This window comes from Eulemur rufifrons, chromosome 6 (genome assembly GCF_041146395.1).
Source record: "Eulemur rufifrons isolate Redbay chromosome 6, OSU_ERuf_1, whole genome shotgun sequence".
Taxonomy (NCBI): Eukaryota; Metazoa; Chordata; class Mammalia; order Primates; family Lemuridae; genus Eulemur; species Eulemur rufifrons.
This window is the reverse complement of record NC_090988.1, coordinates 21498005-21517120: the sequence shown is the minus strand read 5'-3', so window position 1 is coordinate 21517120 and position 19116 is coordinate 21498005. Positions and strand designations below refer to the sequence as shown.

General features: G+C 45.7%; 1 protein-coding gene across 15 annotated transcripts in view; it reads left to right on the top strand.

Moving 5' to 3' along the window:
- The window catches only part of NCAM1 (neural cell adhesion molecule 1), a 293055-nt gene that overhangs the window by 256757 nt on the left and 17182 nt on the right, over positions 1 to 19116 (top strand). For 11 of the 15 annotated variants that reach the window (XM_069468926.1, XM_069468923.1, XM_069468922.1 and 8 more), the window contains 2 exons: positions 15617 to 15741; positions 18060 to 18237. In XM_069468926.1, coding sequence (XP_069325027.1) covers positions 15617 to 15741; positions 18060 to 18237 — 303 coding nt within the window. Of the gene's footprint in view, positions 1 to 2044; positions 2093 to 3706; positions 3749 to 6993; positions 6997 to 15616; positions 15742 to 18059; positions 18238 to 19116 lie in introns of all 15 variants that reach the window. The other 4 variants (XM_069468915.1, XM_069468914.1, XM_069468921.1 and 1 more) reach the window with 2 other exon arrangements.

The window sequence follows — 19116 nt, the reverse complement described above, 5'->3', positions numbered from 1 at the left end:
GCTCAAGCACCAGTGACATTGGTTTCAGATGCCAGCTCCAGGCACCATCGACCCTGCAGCCCTATCCTATAACCGCTGGGGTACAGATGCGCAGCTGGATCCCCTGGCACTGGAGTTAAGCCCTGTGTGCACTCTTGGCCCCAGTGAAGAGAAAGCACAGGGTCATGCTGGCATACAGGACAGGGAGGCGTGGCTGCCAGACCCCTGTCTCTCCAGGCATTCGGTGAGGCCAGTGCGTATGAAACTGACTCATCACTTGAAGTTTGTTGAGGTGTCTCAATAATGGGGCTGCTTTCTGGGTTCGTTAGTAGACTTCTCCACATTCAGTGACAGGGATATATCAACACCGGGATGAACGGGTGAAACTAGCAAAAGCCAACACAATACTTGAAGGACCCCTGCACGAGCTGCCAGATTAGAAGGCATGGCTTACCTGTTTGGAGGTTCCTTTGTGTGCAGTTCATAAATGTGCATGAAGGTAATGAGGACGCTGTGACTGCAAACAAATAAAACTCTAACCTGGGAGAATGTTCCCATTTTGTGTATTTCTAAGCCAAATGTCTGCATGCCAGCAAGACACTCAGGTGGAAAGCTCTCGACCTCTGTTTGCCTGGGGAGGGGCTGCTTCCCTGTCAGAACTGCCTACAACGGACTGTGAATCTTTTCCTCCGTTACTGAGCCACACACCTCCAGAATTTCATTGCCTAAACATTACCGCATAATTTGCTTCCATACCATGAAGCAAAATAGACAATTTCTTTCAGGGTGTAGAGATTATGAATGAGTCTGTACTTTTGATAAGACGCATCCTGAGATTTTTGTTTTCACATGTTATCCCCCAAATGATGGCACACTGCGAGTATAAATTAAATACATTATAATATATGTGGCTAAAGCACATAAAATTCCATCCCTTTGTCAAAATAATACAGACAATTATGCAAAAAGTTCCAGCCAAAAAATAAAAAATAGAGAGGGAAGGAGAGATACGCCTTTACATGAATTAACCAGACCATCCAATCACGCAGAGTTAGGCCATCTTGCTCTGATTCCAGTGACACTGTCCTCGTGGTTTAATGAGATGCCCTCATCTTGGAGGTAAAGGAAGATCACACCATGAGTACTAATGCAGGGTTGGAGTTATGTTGGTGTTTTCCCAAATTTTCATCTAGCTCTCAGAGGGGACTTTGTTTTACGATTGTTGATGGGACAACTTCCGAATATTTGCCAATGAAAACTAAAGATCCATTCAGTGTCCCAGTGTCTCAGATGCACGATTTCTAACCATCCTACATACAGAAAGTTGGTTAGCGTTACTTATTCACCCCCAGTTCCTTCAACATCCCCTTTCTCTGGGGGAGTGAGAATGACACGGACCATTCTTCGCACTGCTCTTCCATAGCAGTACCCTACAAAGTCACATTCTGTCAAGGGCTTTTTGGAGGGCAGCGGTGGTTACAGCATCATCTGTATGACAGACTAGTAATGAACCTCACCCAGTAGTAACCAGTAAGTAGGACACTCATTTCCACTTCATTCAGGTATTGAAATTAGCGAGGCGTACAGGTTTTGCTGTAAATATGTGCCATATATGCAAATAAGTGCCTCTATATAAACGCATGTATAGATGTGGAATATGAAAAGCCCAAGTCTTTTTCTCTCCTTTTTACTTGTTTACCCTAAGCTGAGGTCCAGGTTCCCTTTCCTCCTGCACCTCTGATCCTAGGGAGACAGCTGCTTCTGCTGAATTGGTTATTTGTTTTCCGTCGAGGTTTGCGGCTTCTGCAGCTGTTCCTGGCCCAGACCTTACCTGAACGGCAGGGTTTGGCAGGCGCACAGGCTCCTGGCTTGACGTCGGAGAGAGCCCTGCTCCCCGCTGGCTCGCTGGCCACCTGTTCGCACACGGAGCTGTCCCTCCCCGCTTTAACCCGCTTCAGCTCCTCATACCGACGCCCCGGGTTGTCGCTTCCATGTTTTCATTCAGTATCTGTGTGCCTCAGTGATGCTTTTTCCTTTTTTCTCACCTTCGTTTTTCTTCCTTCAGCGGCATCTGCTAGCTCTCCCACCCCTGTTCCATTGTCTCCACCAGCTAGTGAGTATCATTTTCTTCATCCGTCTCTCTGCAGGTTGCTTTCCACCAGCCGCAGTTTGGGCTGCCTAATGTTATCTCCTCCACCAGGTGATAATTCAACCCTGTTGGCGGAAAGCAGCATCGGGGTTTTAGAGAAGAGAAATAGGCATAGGGCCTCTCAGATTCATGGGGGCAGCCTCCCCGAAGGGAGGCAAGTGAAAAGCATTGCTCTGAGTAGAAAACCCTGCAGACGGGCTCCCCCAAGGCTGCCATAGCCAGCCCTGTCCTCGAGATTCCAAGCGGGCCAGACCAAAGCTGATGCTTGGAGAAGCCAAAGGAATTTACCGAGAAAAATATCTGTTCTGCAGGGCCATAAAAAATGCTTTGGGGTGCTGTGTTTGTACCCTTCATTTTAATGGGCACAGTGGGATTCAGACATTGAAATGAGAGTGGGGCCTATAGCTTTTGCTTTGTCCGTAAATGCATACATTTCTCATAAATATTTGTGGGAAAATAAACAGTGTCTGCTTGCAGATGTGCCTGGCAATAGGTGCTTAGAGGGAACTACTTAACCTTTCACAAAGGAGCCTTGTTTTTCTCCTCTCTGAAATAGGATGAGCAGTCACCCTCCACCCACCGCCCTAAAGAAAACAGCAGACATTATAATGTTTATCAAGCTGTGCTTTGCCCACCTGCATCAGGACCACCAAGCCGGCAGTGGTGTCGACTGGTCTGTCTCAGGCTTTGTCGTCCTGGCTGAGCCTTGATTTCTGCTCTTATTTTTAGTCCGCTGCCCTGTCCTTTTGTTCTCCTGAGCCCTCAGTAGTAGAGAGAACTCCAGGCCTGCCACTGTTTGGAGTTTTGAACCTGGCTTTCTAGGGGGGGACAGCAAAGTGACACAACAGCTGAGGCAGGCGCAGGATGCAATGCCAACATCCGCCCGGAGCAGCAGACAGTGGCAAGTGTGTGGGCAGAGCGGTGCCGCCCGGCTGGCTTTATTCTCCTTAAAATAGCAGAAGCCCCTGCAGTTTGGGCTCAGCCTCAGGCGGCGACTCGAGCCCCAAGCGCCAAAGCCCTCTGTGTCCATCTGTTTGACTCAGAAGCTTCCCTGCCACCCCACACAGTGCTCTTCCAGGCACTGCCCGGTGGCAGAAGAGGTACTAAGGCAACCTCTGGAACCAGGCAGACCTGGGTTCAGGTCCCACCTTCACCACGTCTGCCTACAGCTCCGTGACCTCAGAGGGGCCCCTCAGCCTCCCCAAATCTCCAAAGTGAAGGATAGATTGCATTTACCTTTTAAGTGTTTCTGAAAATTAAAGATTAAATGTGAAAACAGTGGGCAGCATGTAGCAGCTGGAACTAATAGTAAGAATCAAAATAAAGGGTTCTGTTCTTTCTTGCTGTGTGAGTCATTTGTCAGCAAAATCTGATAATCTCTTTAAGATATTTATATTCATATTGATAAACCAGAGAGAGAGTGAGAAAATATCTCCTTCACCATTTGTCTTAATAATGATGCCTAGATATGTATAAAATACATACACATGTATATATACATATATATTCGTGAACATAAGTTGTCTCCATTCTCTCATTCACCTTGCTGTGCCCTTTCTGTCCTTCATGTTTCCATAGCAACCTGGCCTCTTCCTGCCCTTCCAACCACAGCACCGGCTAGTGAGTACAGAGCTCAGCTGCTCTCGGCCAGACCTCTGCTCGCTGCTTGTCGTGGAGCCGACTTCTGGGTTACAGCACTGCCTGTTGTTTTCCCTTTTATTAAAAGCAACAGTTGGGAATGCATGGAGGCCCCTAGCCTGGTGTGGTTTCCTAAGCATGCTGTGTGCTTGGCTGAGAGAGCAAACCGAGCCTCACCAAAGGAACGGGCGTGATTATTTGAAGAATTCTCTGTGCATGAGGAGGCCTTTCCAAATTGACTGTCTGGTTAAAAATAGAAAAGGATTAGGGAAACACTCGGGAGACAAGAGAACAGCATCTCTTTGCTAGCTTTTTCTGTCCCTCCCTCTGAAATACAAACGCACACACACGCACACACACGCACACACCCATGTTAATACAGAATTAGCAAGGGAAGGAGCAGGAGAAAATGGCTGCTTTGGGAAAGGCAGAGGGAGCTGCCGAGGAGGAAGGAGCTGCTGCTTCCTGACAGCGCGCCCTCCTTTGTCTCCCTGCACACAGAGCACACGGGAAGGAGAGAGCCCCTCCTTCTCTCTCCTCTCCTGCCTCCACCTCCGTGCTAGAAAAATGAAGGGCCACAGAAGCCTAACCCTGGCTCTCTCTGGGTTGTGAGTCCAGATGAAAGTGCTGGAATTCATCTCCTGATGGTAGAGTCAAGAGCCAGACTGTGTCTGCTTTCTCTGCAGAGCACATTGCCCTGAATCACCACTGTACCATGGTGCTAGCTGGCCTTTGTGATGCTCTAATGAAGTGAGATGTATGTCAGGGACTTAAATCCCCCGGCGAGTCAACGTGAGTCTGTCTGCCTGTGTATAGTGTTCAGCACCAAAGCTGTGTGGGAGTTTTCGATTTTATGTTTCTGGGTGCACAGAAAATGACGTGTGTCCCATTGAGCAGTAATCAGAGCGAGAAGGCAGAAAGCAGGTATGCGAAGTATAGCTCCCGCTCCTCAGGCCAAGGCTTCTGATACATAACTGAACAGAGAAGGAAAGAGTTTCCTGGTTCTGTGTGTTGCATGAAATGACTCTTTTTTCAACTGCAGAAAACAGCTAAGGGTCTGCTTTCTTGGTGTTCCTTCCGTGTGTGTGCTGTGATGAATTTTAATTCCTGATGCTTTTGAGGTTTCATTTTGTCTGCAGAGCAGAGCCAGTGACAATGGGCTGTGCTCACACGAGTTTAATTCAGAGGATGGGGCCCTTTGCATTTGGAAAAGGAAAGCAGCCCACAGCTACAGTGTTGCTCCTGTCCTTTTTCAGCTTGGTGTAATGTGTGTCCAGGTGTAGCAGGAGAAAGCTACATAATGCATTTGCACAACTGTGTCAGATTTAAGGTGTATCACTGTAGGTTGGTCTTCTCAGTTAGTGAAACACAATCTTGGTTCCAGATTTTTCCTGAAAAAGGAATTAGATGTTTTTCTCCTGATACGTCTTTAATTTTTAAACATCAGACATTTTCTGCCCACAGATAAAATGCTTAGTTGTGACATCCAAAGGGAAGCAAGTTTGAGTCATTTGACTGTGAACCACTTGACTACTGACCCAAATTGTAGGTCCCAGTGGATACTGAGACGAAGGAAAGACAGTCACAACTGGGCAGCAGCCTGTATTTAGCATGAGCATATTCCTCCCGGGAAGGCAAAATGTAGCACATGTGAATTGCAGTGTAACTAATAACAGAGTAGCTGTGAGCATACAGAAATCCCTGATCATCAAGCAGCAAGGTTGAAAATAACTATCTCCCAGTTTTGCATATGTGTGTGTGTTTGCATGTGTGTGTCTTGATCCATTTATAATTATGAGCGAATGAACACATCTTAAATAAAATCAAAAGAGGAACTGCTCAGCTGTATATAATCTCTGCAGGACATCCTTGGTAGGAACATGCCAGAATGTGTGTAATATCAATACACAGAATGTGCGCAATAAGAAGTGCACATTCTACCAGCTCACAGTGGCAAGGGAATACATAACTTGGTTAAAAAACTTCTCTGGAAAAAAAAAAAAAACTTCTCTGAAATTATTTTGATCAGCAGTGTGCTTTGGGAAGAAAGCTATCTTCTCCTCCCTTCTTTGCCCTTCTTCTCCCTTAGCCTTAACTGGCAATGGCCAGAACTTCCTCTGGCTTGTAAAAGTTAAGGTGGGAAACCCAAAATGCCCTTTACTAAGTCAGGGTTAAATTCCATCGCAAATTAGAATTTAAATACAACATAGGACCCAAAGGAACATAGATAAGTCCACATAAGAAGACTATTTTTTTCATTGTAAATCTCAAATTCATGTCTTATCAGTGCAGCTACAAGTCTAAAGATAAAACGTTACCCATAAGTGGCCGAGCATTTGTTTATGTCAGGCTGTCAGCTCACTGGGCCAGGACTGCAGTCTCTGCTCTTCAGTGTCGGCTGAGCTATTGTCCCAACCACCAGAAGGAAACCTATTCCCCAGTCTGCACTGGCCTCTTCCTTTATTTGAGTCTTGACTTTAGGGAGGCTCTTTGGGGCCTGAGGAATGATGTGGGCATGTGGATAGAGAAGTGATAAAAGGTCCTCAAAGCCACCATCTCTGGCCCGTGTCCACCCGGCCTCACTCAGCCCAGGCTCCCTCTCTTCGTTACACCAGAGGAAACATGAAATGGCTTTTCTTAATTTAATGCAATCTTTTGTTCTTCCAGCGCACACAGTCTTCGCCTTAAAAATCTCAGGACTTTTCCTTGATGGTCCGTGTTCTGTTTCATTGCCCTTGTTTCCCAAGGATGCCAAGACGTTTCTGGAATCTGTGAATAATAATAACGTGCTTTTTTCTTTTCCTTTAACAGTCTCCTGGATTGACTTTGACATCTGAGTCCTGACAGCAACACCACCCCATTTCAAACCAAGTTTACATGCTCCTTGATGTGGTATTAATATGCAGTGTTGCAGCTGTAGCTAATGCTTGTTGGTGTTGTTAACCAAATGCTCTTTATGATTTATTATTCTATTTCTGGGCAGTTTCACTGTCCTCCCAATGTTTCCTATATATGCTGCTAATTTAATTTGATTCCTCCTTTTATTTAGTCTGTGATTTTGTTGTTGATTTTTCTCCCTGCCCATTGTTTACATCAGTTTTTAATTTTTTTGTATTTTCCATGTGACCTCCTCCACTTTCCTTTCAACCAATCATGTGCGTGCGTATCATGTGACTTTGTCATGTGGCTTGCATGGTGCTGATGATGTCGTCCACGCTGGTGAACAGAAGGTAAAACTCTTTGTTCTGATTAGTGAAATAAATCTAGGACCGCAGCCTGGCACCTAGGGCCCAACTCATTTCTTCCTGTCTCAGATTTCCTCAGCAAAGCCATTGAGAGATTTCCTCTTGTCCTCAAATCACGTCCAGAATCCATCGTTCCTTGCAACCTTGACATGACAATTTGATATTATGACAGCCTTTGGTTTAATATTTTGCTTCCAGAAATTTGGTCACACAAACTGCTCTTGATGGCACAACCATGTTGGCCACTGCCCAGTTTGCAAACTTGAATTTTTACTGGATGGTTCGTAGAAATTATTGCCCAGAAAGGTGTTTGCTAAATTAGCTTTATGGCATTGTTAATTTAACTTTATTCAGTAGTTCTAAAGATCACAGTTATTCTAAAACGAATTACATTCCCCTGAAAATGTTTACAACCTTGAAATGCTACAGAGAGAAATCTATCAATTGCAAAGGTTGTGTTTGTTTAAAACCAATGAGAGCGCTTCATAAAATTCATGCAAATTGAGGACTTTCTGAAAAAAGAGATTTAAGAATTTGGATTAGAGCAGTCTGACTGCGATTACTGAGGTGTCACTTTTTAAGAGTGGCCCTCCCCCAGGCAGAGGGGGAGAAAATCAAAGCAAAAGTCACTTGGCAATTACCATGACTGGAGATCTCCGTGTAATCAAGAAGCACATGATTGACCCTTGCAGCAAAGGAAATAAAATTATAGCCTAATTAAGCACATAGCGGTGACAAAATAATGAGTTAATATTGTGACTGTCACAACCTTGTTAAAACATTTCTCGCTTACCATAAAGAGAGAAGGAAGCCTCTGCTCACGGCTTCCCCCACTAAAATTAAACACCTATTCAGAACCTGCCCTGCGAGTCATATGCATTCTGTTTGCTCCTAACTGAAATTTTTCACTTCACACCCTGAAACACACACGGGCTGCATTGACCACAAAAGCAAAACTAACACCAATAACCCCCCATGTGCCCATGCATGCAAGGGGTCCCTATGAGACCTCACTTCTCTGAGAACTGATTGGGCGACATCCACAAAGTCAAAACCGTCAATAGTTCGTCTCGCATGTTCTCTGTTCCTGGTCTGTCCTTTTGTTTCATCCTCCTCACCTGTGTCAGCCTGTGTATGCTCCCTCTCGTTCACCCTCCACTTGTGCCATCTCTGAGGCCCTCGGCTTTGTGGGTGTGGCAGCTTTGCCATAATGCAGAGTCCCATTTACAGCCAGACTCCTGGACTTGCCTTTGAGCTGCCCTCGTTTCCAAAAAGGAGATGTTTGATACTTACATGGTATGCAATACAGTGAGAAAATGTCCCAGAGCGAAAGATGCAATTCATGCTAATAAATTTGACCTTAAAAAATTGTCTTAACCGATGAGTCCTAGGGCAGAGAATATTGGGAGCCTAAGATTTTCTAAACTCCAAGACCCACCCAAAATATTGTGGTTTCACTGTCTCCCTAAGGGTAACCTCCAGAAGGAGCAGACTTTTTTCAGACTTGCAGTGACTGCTCGGGGGCTGAGGTGCATGGACTTTCCCCAGGAAATCTTAAGTCTGAGCAGATGCTGGATGTGAGACTTGAAACCTGTCAGTTTCTTTTTTTAGACAAGTGTGGTCATTTCTGTGCAATGCTATAATGCAGAATGAAGCAAAGCACGGTGTTAACAAGGGAGAGACTAACTGACTCTCCTCTGAAGAGCGATCTCTTCCAGACATTTTAAGCAAGGCAAGAAATGTTTGAAGATGTTTTCTTCAGTTGCCGTAGAAACACTCCTTCGCAGTGGTCTTGGCTGTCGGTAAAAAATGTGGCCAGTACTAAAAAAAAAAAAAAAAAAAAAAATCACTGAGAGCCTTATGGAATTCCAAAGCTATGATTACCCCCTCATCAAACCCTGTTCTCATCCATGACAGACCCTCTCCTGCAAGGCAGAGCACTTGTTATTCAGGTGAGCCGCGAGCTGCAGGAAATGGCCTTTAACAATAAAATTTAAGGGAATGGAGAGGTCAGAGCCAATAAAATTTGTGGGGGAGAGAAATAAAGCTTAGTTAAGGACAGTTATTGCCTCCTTTCCCTGGGTATTAGTAAGGATTTAAGCTGAATTGGGCCTAAATTAGAAAGGTTAAAGTGAGCTGGGAGACTCTCTCCTGTCCGTTGTATACCCAACAGTTGATGAAATCCAGTGTTCCCTGCCCACCCTCTGGCTATGCTTAACATATGCCGGGTGCTCCTTCCACCTTAAGTTCAATTGGGTGGTGTTTACGGCGTCCAGCAGCACTGACCGAAGTAAGGCAGCTCAGAGAAGGGAGGTTGCAGTGGGGATTGGGCACTGTTCTCCATGGTTCCTTAGCTCCTGAGCCCACAGAGCTTTGCACGTAGAGCTTCAGGAGAGACAGATAAGCTTACACACCTGTCCCGCGATGGCAGGCGTGAGTTCACTGTGGTGAGCTAAAATGCCCCTCGATGGTATCGTGCAACTACAGGGCTTCCTGCAATGACTCCGCGGAGCCGTGGCTTTGTGCATCAGCTACTGAGGACTCTGTGTAGATGGGACTGGCCCTGCCTCTCCACCCACAGCATGCGTGTGACGAGCAGCCCTGCACCCCTCCTGTCTGTGTGCTGCATGTTGGAGCATGGCTCCCTCCCTGCCCGTTCATAACCACATTTTTTTTCTTTAGCTACTGACACTGACTCGTACTAGGAAATGCTGATTCTGATGAACTAAGCTCTTTAACACCCACTCTTCCTCCTTAGATTGAAAACATCACTAACCACCCCTTCCACTCCCCCCTTTATTTTTTACAGCTGTGTGTCTGGATTGCCTCGACCTCTGGCAGGTCGACACAGACTTTGCACCAGGGTTTCTGCTCTAATCCTTTATTTCTAAGGATTCCCCGAGCTGGCGGTTCCCAGGGTAGGGAGTTAGCAGGAAGGGGCTGCAGAAGAAGGCAGTGATGTGTATTATCCTGAATCCCGTGGGCCGGGACCAGGGGCCGCTGCAGGGACCCAGTTCTCCCAGGGTTGCCAGGATGAGGGCTGAAGCATCCCAGGAGCCTCATTCTTCTTCATAACTAATCTGATGTCCATGAAATAGCGTTGAAGACGTGCACAAACCCCCCTTGTGGCCTTGGAGGCAGGAGCCGAGTTAATTGTTGGTGATAGTTATTTCTGTCATAACTTCCTCAGCCTGGATCAGCCCCATAACCACAAGCCATACCTTCGTGGTCATATTTTCTTTTTAGGATGATGAAACAAAGATAATTGATCAATTAATCCGTTGGTGTTTTCACGACACCCGCGAGAAGGGAATTGGTATTTTTGTGGTTCAGTCTGTCAGAGCTCATTCGTTGCTGTTTAATTTGCACTTTGTGCTGCTGTTTGCCACCCCACCCCCACCCCAACACACACACACTCTCAGGCTCGTCATCCCTAAGGAAAGTGGCACCACGAAGGATCTACGGACCAGATGCCTCAGTGAGCATGGCTGCAGTTCTGTAAAAGCTGGGGAAATGGCCACACCCCTGCCCACTCACTCTGTATCCCAGCATTCTCTGGAGCCAGGGTCTAGGATGGCAGAGAGTGTGGTCACCCCAGGACACAAGGAAATCCGTTACATGGAAGAGGAAAGAGCTCAGGGGAAAGAGAAGACTTTACTCCAAAGGCCTGATTTTGGAGGAACAATGCATAAGTCAGATTGATACTCATCTTTACACTGTCAGGCCATTCTTTGGGACTGTCAGAAAGCCATCCAGCATTGCTAGAACAGCCAGGGAGATTCCCAAAAGAGGCATCAGAGAGTCCTGAGGATCCAAGAACATACGCAACGTAGATCACATCAGTTCTTTGTTTGACATCTAGGACTAAGAGCTCTGTTTCAGGAAAGATAATTAGTGATCTAATAATTCTGTATTCTATATCCTGATTCCCTAAGGTAATTGGCTGAACCTCTAAGGACCAGTCAAACTTGTAACCTCTGGAGGTAATCATAATGTTCCCGAGTTGGAAAAATTGAATAGGCTTCATATTTGAATAGCTAAATTATACATTTTTGACTTTTTAAAAACAAATAATATAAAGGTATACACAAATCTCAAATTGCTTGTAAGAAATAATCAACCAAAGGAAACAGGAGTTAGGATGAACAAAATGAACAGTATTTTTAAAGCCAGATTTTTTTGTTTGTTTTATTTTTTGTTTTTCAATAAAGAGACAGGGTCTCACTCTCTGTCCCAGGCTAGATTACAGTGGCTGGCACTGTCCTAGCTCACTGCAGCCTCCAACTCCTGGGCTCAAGGAATCCTTCTGCCTCAGCCTCCTAAGCAGCTGGGACTATAGGCATGCACCACCATGCTCAGCTAATTTATTATTTTATTTTTTTTAGAGACGGGGGTCTCGATTTTGCCTAGGCTGGTCTTGAACTCCTGGCCTCAAGTGGTCCTCCTACCTTGGCCTCCTAAATTGCTGGGATTATAGGAAAAGTAAAAGATTTTAATTCGAGCCCTACATCCATCACTGGTTTATACTCAGATATCCAAAACTTTGTGCAGGTCTCTGCGGAGAGGGAAGAGTGGGTGAACTCTGAACACAGAGGGAAGCTTCCTTGGGGATGGCAGTTTGACACCTCAGCATTTCCTTCGGAAGATACAACTAACTCTTAGTGCTTGGGCTGCGTTGAGTGGGAAGTACAATATTGTTGTCCTTCTAAAATTCACAAATGCTGTCCGAGTGCCCTGGACTTGCTCTGATTTTTGTTGTGCAATTCAGATGTCCAGCATCAGTTTTCTAACCCCCAGGGCTTCTGCTGAGGAGAGGAAGGCCATGAAGCACACTCAGATTTAAGGACACAGTAGCACAGTGATTACAAAGGAAGAACGTACCACCTGCATGGCCAAAAATACACATTTCAATTACGGTTTCTAAGGGGGAATTTCACAGGACCTGCCTATGATATATCTGGCTGCTATAATACATTCTTTTTTCCTTGCATTTATGATTTCATTCCTCTAGTAAATACCAGAACTGCCCAATATTTTCTATTTGTTATTGGCAAGGTTTATTTTTTAAGGTTCTGCTGTTTTAGTCTTCACATAAAATATTTTGGGGGAAAAATTGGACTCATGCCTGAAGCCAGGCTCAAAGGGTGTAATTAACCCCAGGGGTCATCGTGGAGCCACCTGCCGAGTGCTGCTGAATTGCAAACCAACATTTATAAATAATTACAATATTGGTTTTGCTGAAATTACCTGTAATGATTTCAATCAGAGCAGCCATCTCAGAACACAGTGCACGCTGGGCCCCTCTCAATCATTTCTTCTGCTAATGCGCTCGATAAAGCAGTGAGCCTCCTGAATGGCAGGGCCCAATTTCCCTGGCTGCAGCCCCTCCCTCGCCAGGCACAGCTTTATGCAGAGAGCTTAGGACAGTTTCTTTAACCCCATTTCTAATCTTTAAGAAAAATGGCCAACAGGAAACATGTGAGAATGAATAAGAATTGATTAAGCAGTTACTCTTCCATTTCTTAAAGTACCTACAGCAAGTCACAGAGCCACCAAGTTGGTCAAAATCTCTATGATGTTAGTTGAGTATGATCTTCTTTTAGAAATACTATCATAGGAAACATTATGTTTCTGTCCAAGAGCCCTAGCATTTTTTAAAAGACTTGATCATAACTTAAGTTTTTTTCATTTGGCAAACAAAACCGTGTCTTACCCACCTTTGAGACGTCAATCCTATTAGATTTCCTGGTACCTTATAGATACTCAGTACACACTTGTTGAATAAATCATAGGCAAAGCACCCTTAATGATATATCTAAATATTATATAAAATAATATAAATTCTATGAGAAAATAATACACACATATCAGAGTAACATGGCAGTTAGCAAATTATATTGGTAATTAATAAATGTGAGAACTGTGTTCTAACAGTGGTACAGTTTTTAGTGGATTTTCTGTGATTCTAATTGTATATTTTCTAAAACAAATCCAAAGATAAGAGAGTACCTTCATCAGGACTATTGGTTTCTTTGGGGATTCCTGGGAGACACTTTTGTTCATATATCTTTGAAGAGACTTGGTGTGGGGGGATTCTTTTCAAAAATAGGACTTTTAGAAATAACTTGATTTCAGCATTGTAGAACAAAAAGTTGAAACCTTTGTGCCTTAGAAATGTGGAACTGTTGACCTTGGGGTGCAATCTCCCTAAAATTAGTTGGAGATCATGTATTTTTTGTACTGTTTTCCACAGTGCCATGAGAACTAGCCCAGGTGTAGTTGGCAGTCCATGCTAGCGCAGTGGCCGTCACTGTGTCACATGACAGCAGAGCCGGAAGGGACCCTAGAGAGCATTTGATCCAGCGCTTGTATTTTGCAAATATGGAGACCGAGGCAGTGACTTGGCTAAGGCAACAGACCACCACGATGCAGAGTTCAGAGACAGTGTCCTGCAGTATTGATTCGGCCTTGGAAACCCACACTGCTCAATTCTGAGAGGAAATAGTAGGAAGGTGCAGCCCCATGCACTGGTGTCTGTCTGCCTCCCGTGGAGGCCTTGGGGAACCACGTGGCCTCACCTGATGGGTGTGTTGGAAAGGCCACTGGTGCACCTGGATGAAAAGCCCTTCCTCCCAAGGGCAAGGGGGTCATTCAACAGAGTCAGTGTCTTGATTCCCCGAAAGGTAGAATGATTAACATCCACCTCCAGTCAGCCTAGGGTCACCAACCGTTCCCGGTTTCCTAGGACGGAGGGGGTTTCCCAACTTGCAGTGCTAGATCCTGGAATGTTCGAGCTAACCAGGATGAGTCAGTCACTGTAATTCAGCCAGAGAATAGAATTTGTAAAGTGTCTCCTCCTTCCATCTGTTCAGCACTGCTGACTCTACAAAGAGCTCCTGCCCTACTCTAAAGGATACACCACTTTGAGTTGCTTTTTAGCCCTGGGTGTTTATAATGGTGTACACATACTTGACATATTGTCCAAGACTTGGGACAGCCAAAGGAAGCTGAAAAGCCTACATTCCTTGACTTGTCTAAACCAAATTGCAAAATCGTTTGCCCTGAATAGTGGGGCCGGTGGCTAGATAGTGGCTTTAAAACAGGACAAGTCTTTGCCTGAAGCTCATTTATTTTTTTATTCCTGTTTTTAATTTTCTTTAATTACTGATTAAAGAAAACAAATAATAAGCACAATTTTTCCTAAATATCCCTCAGACGTCAAGATTATGTATCCTCCCTGTGGCAGCTTTTGTGTGTCCCTGTTACTGCTACTTCTCGAGCCTAAATGTTCAAGAACATCACCAAGGGATCTTGTTACTTTTCTGTTAGTAACAAGCTCCCAGGTGACGCGTGTGCTGCAGGCCCTTCCATTGTAAGTAGCAGGGCTCAACCTTAGCTTCTCTCCCTGGTCCGTCCCGCGACGCAGGGAGGAGGTTCCCAGAGTAGCTGAATGAGGAGGCTCAGCCAGACACTGGCTATGCCAGCAGCCTTCTCGTGAATGACAATGGCCAGTGGTGCAATTAAGAGTGATTAGATCCAAGCCTGGTGACAAAACTTCTTCTGGCTCTTCTGTCACATGTCTGCGATTCTCTTTGTCAGAGAGCAAGCCAGGGTGACCCACCCAGAAGGTAACTGTTTTGTAGCCTCTGAAATAGATACCGAGAGAGAGCCTCCCAGGAAGTGCAAGAGTTCCAAGTGCTTTCAGCACCTATTAATGAAATAGTTTCTCTTAAAGTAAATCGGCATCTTACTGAAGAACCATCCCAGCCCTGGTAGTTCTTCATCTTCCTTCGCAACCTTGTATTCACAGAGCTACAAGCTGAGCCTACACTGCAAATAAAAAGAAACAATGACTGCTTTTCTGTTGAGAAAGCTAAAGACATTTTTCTCTCTGCTCTCACAAAGAAAAAGACTTTAAGGATTGTTACTTTAACACATTAAAGTGCCAGGGATTATCACTCACTCAGCTGAGCCATAAATGCGGGATACTTTCAGGAAACTTGCCTGTGGCAACTTGTGCTTTATTTAATCACAACTGGAAACTTGTTATTTTTTTTAAATGCACCCAAGTAATAAAATTTAATTCATGAAAAGCTAGTCACAAGAACGCAGCCTTACTCACTCCCAAGAGGGCATCAGACCCCAGCTGGGTGAGTGATGTATCCAGGGAAGAACTCGGGCTGTTTTGCAAAATAGTTTTATGGGTGTGAGTTTTCGACTCAAGCACCTACATTTTCCCATATTTCAGGCTGTTCCTCAAGATGTGTCAGGTTCACAAAAATTAAACCTACAGTTGTAAGAGCAGTCAAAAGGCGTGCAAGTACCAGTGAGAGAGACAGAAAAAAGCCTGTTCCTAAAAGGGCGAGAGGAACCTGCTAAGAGGAAGACTGTTTCCCAGAACATTCCCAAAAGTCACTCTCAGTTTGGCCTAAGTCTGAGGCATCTACCTGGAATTCAAAGTTTTATCTGTATTGCTTTTTAACCATTTGAATTTCTGAGAAAGCAAGAAAAGTGTCCAGCCCCGCCCCATCATACATCCCGTTCTGATGGACTGGATTTTCACTCTGTGGATGAGAAATTCATGCGAATTAACTGGCTGTTTCAGGGGAACCCAGCGCACCTAAGCTCGAAGGGCAGATGGGCGAGGATGGAAACTCTATTAAGGTGAAACTGATCAAGCAGGATGACGGTGGCTCCCCCATCCGGCACTACCTGATCAAGTACCGAGCGGTGAGTGGCCTCCTTCCCAGGCTTTACCCTGTCCCTGCGACCCTGACACTCATCCTGGTAGGGCAGCAACATGCAAAGCCCAGGTGGGGCAGGGGTGGGGCAAGGGTGGGACCAGGTCTCCCTCTGCATCTTGCAGGTGGTTCATGGACCCTGGTCAGGGTTTTAAATCCCAAGACTGCCCTGTTGGGAAGCTGTTAGGCCATGTCCACGCTGGGACCATTTCAAAACTTCTGAGACCAGGACAAACTCACACCATAATGGATTTTTCTGTTTCTCGAACTTTTCTACAAAGTTAAATTGCCGTTATTGAGTACTTTTTGCAAATACCATACTGATATCTAAATACTGCTACCTTTGATAAAGTCTCTGCACAAGGACCCTGTGAAGTAGGTCTCGAGACCATCCCCACTTGACTGATGAAGTAACTAGGGCATGCGACGAGAGTTTGAATCCAGGTCTGCCTGAATGAGACACAGGGCTCTTGCTGCTGCCCAAGGCTGCCTAAGGTCCTGAAACAGTGCCACCTCTCTCACCTGCGCTTTGCCCGGCCACCTGAGCTGTTCCAATCCTGCTAACAAACTGGCTTTAAGACTTTTCCTCTTGGTTTGCCCACCACCCAAGACTCCCATGAATCCACCTTTTATCCCCAACCCCAAATTGAGAATCGCATTCTCCTTTTCTGGTGTGAGAATGACACTTGGCCATCGCCAGCCACAACTAGTTGCTGAGAGATTTAGAAGCAGTATCTGAGCACTGGGAATAGCCTCTTAGTGGGAGAAAAGAATGAACCAGAGAGAAGTTTTCTTTCTTCAAGTAGCCCCCAAAGGCTTTCTCCAGGAAATTGATTTGCTCGCTGTCTGCCTCGTGGTCAGCTCCCAAGGAAGTGACATGGGGTCTTTAGCTGGTTGGGCTGAAGAGTCAGCCCAGCTCAGAGCCCTGCAGGCATCTTTCCACGTGGGTGGGTGGCCAGGCCCCGTCAATATAGTCAGTCCTCTTTCCCACTTAATTTCCAAGCAGGTATGAGCTGACTTCCCTAAGGCCCAGCCCAGAGGTCTCTGTGGCTTCCTCACTGCGGATGCAAGGATTACTCAGGTGGCCCCGCACACCCCATTGGACGTGGATGATGTGGCAGGGTGGGGTGCCTTGGGCCACTGCTATGCTGATGTGGCCCAGTGGATAGAACGTGGGTTTTTAGAGCCGACAGACATGGCGCCCAATTCCAACGTTACCACTTTCCAGCATGTGACCTGAATAGGTCACCCAATCTTCCAAAACCTCAATTTCTTAATCTGTAAAATGGAGATACAATAGCTTACTGAGTTGTTGGAAAGATTAGTTACAATATATGCAAAGAACCAGAAATGTGTCTGACACTTGGAAACCTTTATAAATAGTAACTATGGTTACTGCTAAGATGCAGGCTTGGCTGGAGCTGTCTCCCCTACGAGGCCACCTCAGACGTCAGTTTGTCTGAAGAGCCGCTGCGGCGGTGGCTGTGGCAGGCAGCTCCGTGTTAGAAAGACACAACTGGGGCGCAACAATAAGATATGCCAAATTTCAACAGCCATCTTCTCTCACATCAAAAACTTAATTTTTACTAAATATTACTATTATATATTATTGATATGTATTATATAACATAATATTTGCTTCATTAAATATTTGCTTTTTATTCTGGTTGTCTCTTTTATAATGATATTTGCCAAGGAAGATAGAGAAAGAGGAGAAAACACAGACAGCTCAGTTGCTTTGTTTTAAATTAAAATGGGGCCACACAGTGACATAACACAAGCTAACTTAGAGCATAGCCCAGGCTTCCTCTTTAGATTCTAAGGAAACTAGTGTCCCCTTCTAGCATTTCCCCATACAGTCACTGGCGGTGGCATGAACACTGTTGTATTCCTAAAGGCATCTCTTTGGGTGGTGCAAACCGGTTTGCCTGGGAAGACTGCTTTGCTACAAGGTCGCTCCGCATCCAGCCTCAACCACAGGCCGAACACGGCTGCCAGTGTTCCAGAGTGCAGCCTGGGGGACACGGGTGGAGCTTGAGCCCCTGCATGCCCTGAAGGTGGTGGGACGCTGAAGGGCCTGCCCATGCCACACTGGCATCTGCTGCTGTTTGTAATTGCAAACATGCAGGGTTACCTCCTGACCTGTGTAAAGAATAAAGACCATTTTGTCCTATCATTGCTTCTGATTTTTATGGTTTTGCACCAACAGTTATTGACTCCCCTACGTTCTGCCTATTAGCTGGTCTTCCCAGCATTTTTATCTAGGTCTTTCTGATGTTTTGTATCCTTCTTGCCGGTTTCTCCCAGCTCTCCTCCGAGTGGAAACCAGAGATCAGGCTCCCGTCCGGCAGTGACCATGTCATGCTCAAGTCCCTGGACTGGAATGCTGAGTATGAGGTCTACGTGGTGGCTGAGAACCAGCAAGGAAAATCCAAGGCGGCTCATTTTGTGTTCAGGACCTCGGCCCAGCCCACAGCCATCCCAGGTATGGCCACCTCTGCTTTCTGTTAGTTTTCCGCTTTGAATTAATGCACAAGTGCTGCACCTCCTAATGTGCCTGAACAACCCTGACAACTTGCTTGCTTCCAGCCATCCTCATGATTGGTTGCCCATGCAAAGCTTAGTTTTGCTTTGTACCTATCTGTGCAATGGGTTGAGATGTACTGGACCCCCAGGAAGGCTTGGCCAAGCATCCTGGGGAAAAGGTCCTGTCTCATTTGGCCTTGAAGGACTGATGCTAACCAGTCCATTGGACCCTTCAGATGGGAAATGCCCCAGCTCCAGCCCAGCCTTAGAAGCTGGTTGAGTACGGATCCTTTTTTGAGACCTTATCTGCCATCTACCACTTCATACTTGGACCAAATAACCGTTTTTAAGTGCTTTCTATCTAATGCCCGCTTTATCTCCACAACCGTGGTCCAGATCTCTTCCCTTTGGCAACCCCAAGGGAAGGAAGAGATGATGCCCAGTTAGTTACAAACCCCATCTGCCAAAGGCCCTTCAATTGAAACAAAGATTAAATTGAACCACTTGACACAGAACAAGTGGAGACATTAGTTGCTGGAAAGCACCATCCATGAAAGCAATCCAGTCTGCTAGAGACCATGATGGCAGCAGTTCTAGGAGATGCAGATGTGTCTCTAGGGATCCAGGACCGACTCAAGTGTGGGAATAAAGTGAGAGTTCTGCTTTCTTACCTTGCCGCTGACGGCCAGTCTCCTCTTTGGCCAAATCCTCAGAGAAGAATGAGCTCTTCAACATCACTCTGCTTTTCCAGACTAGCCAAAGGCCAACCACAGGCTGAGAAGGTGGGCTTAGTACATACAGCTGCAGCCTGGTGGGGAGCCTCACACGCCGTACCATG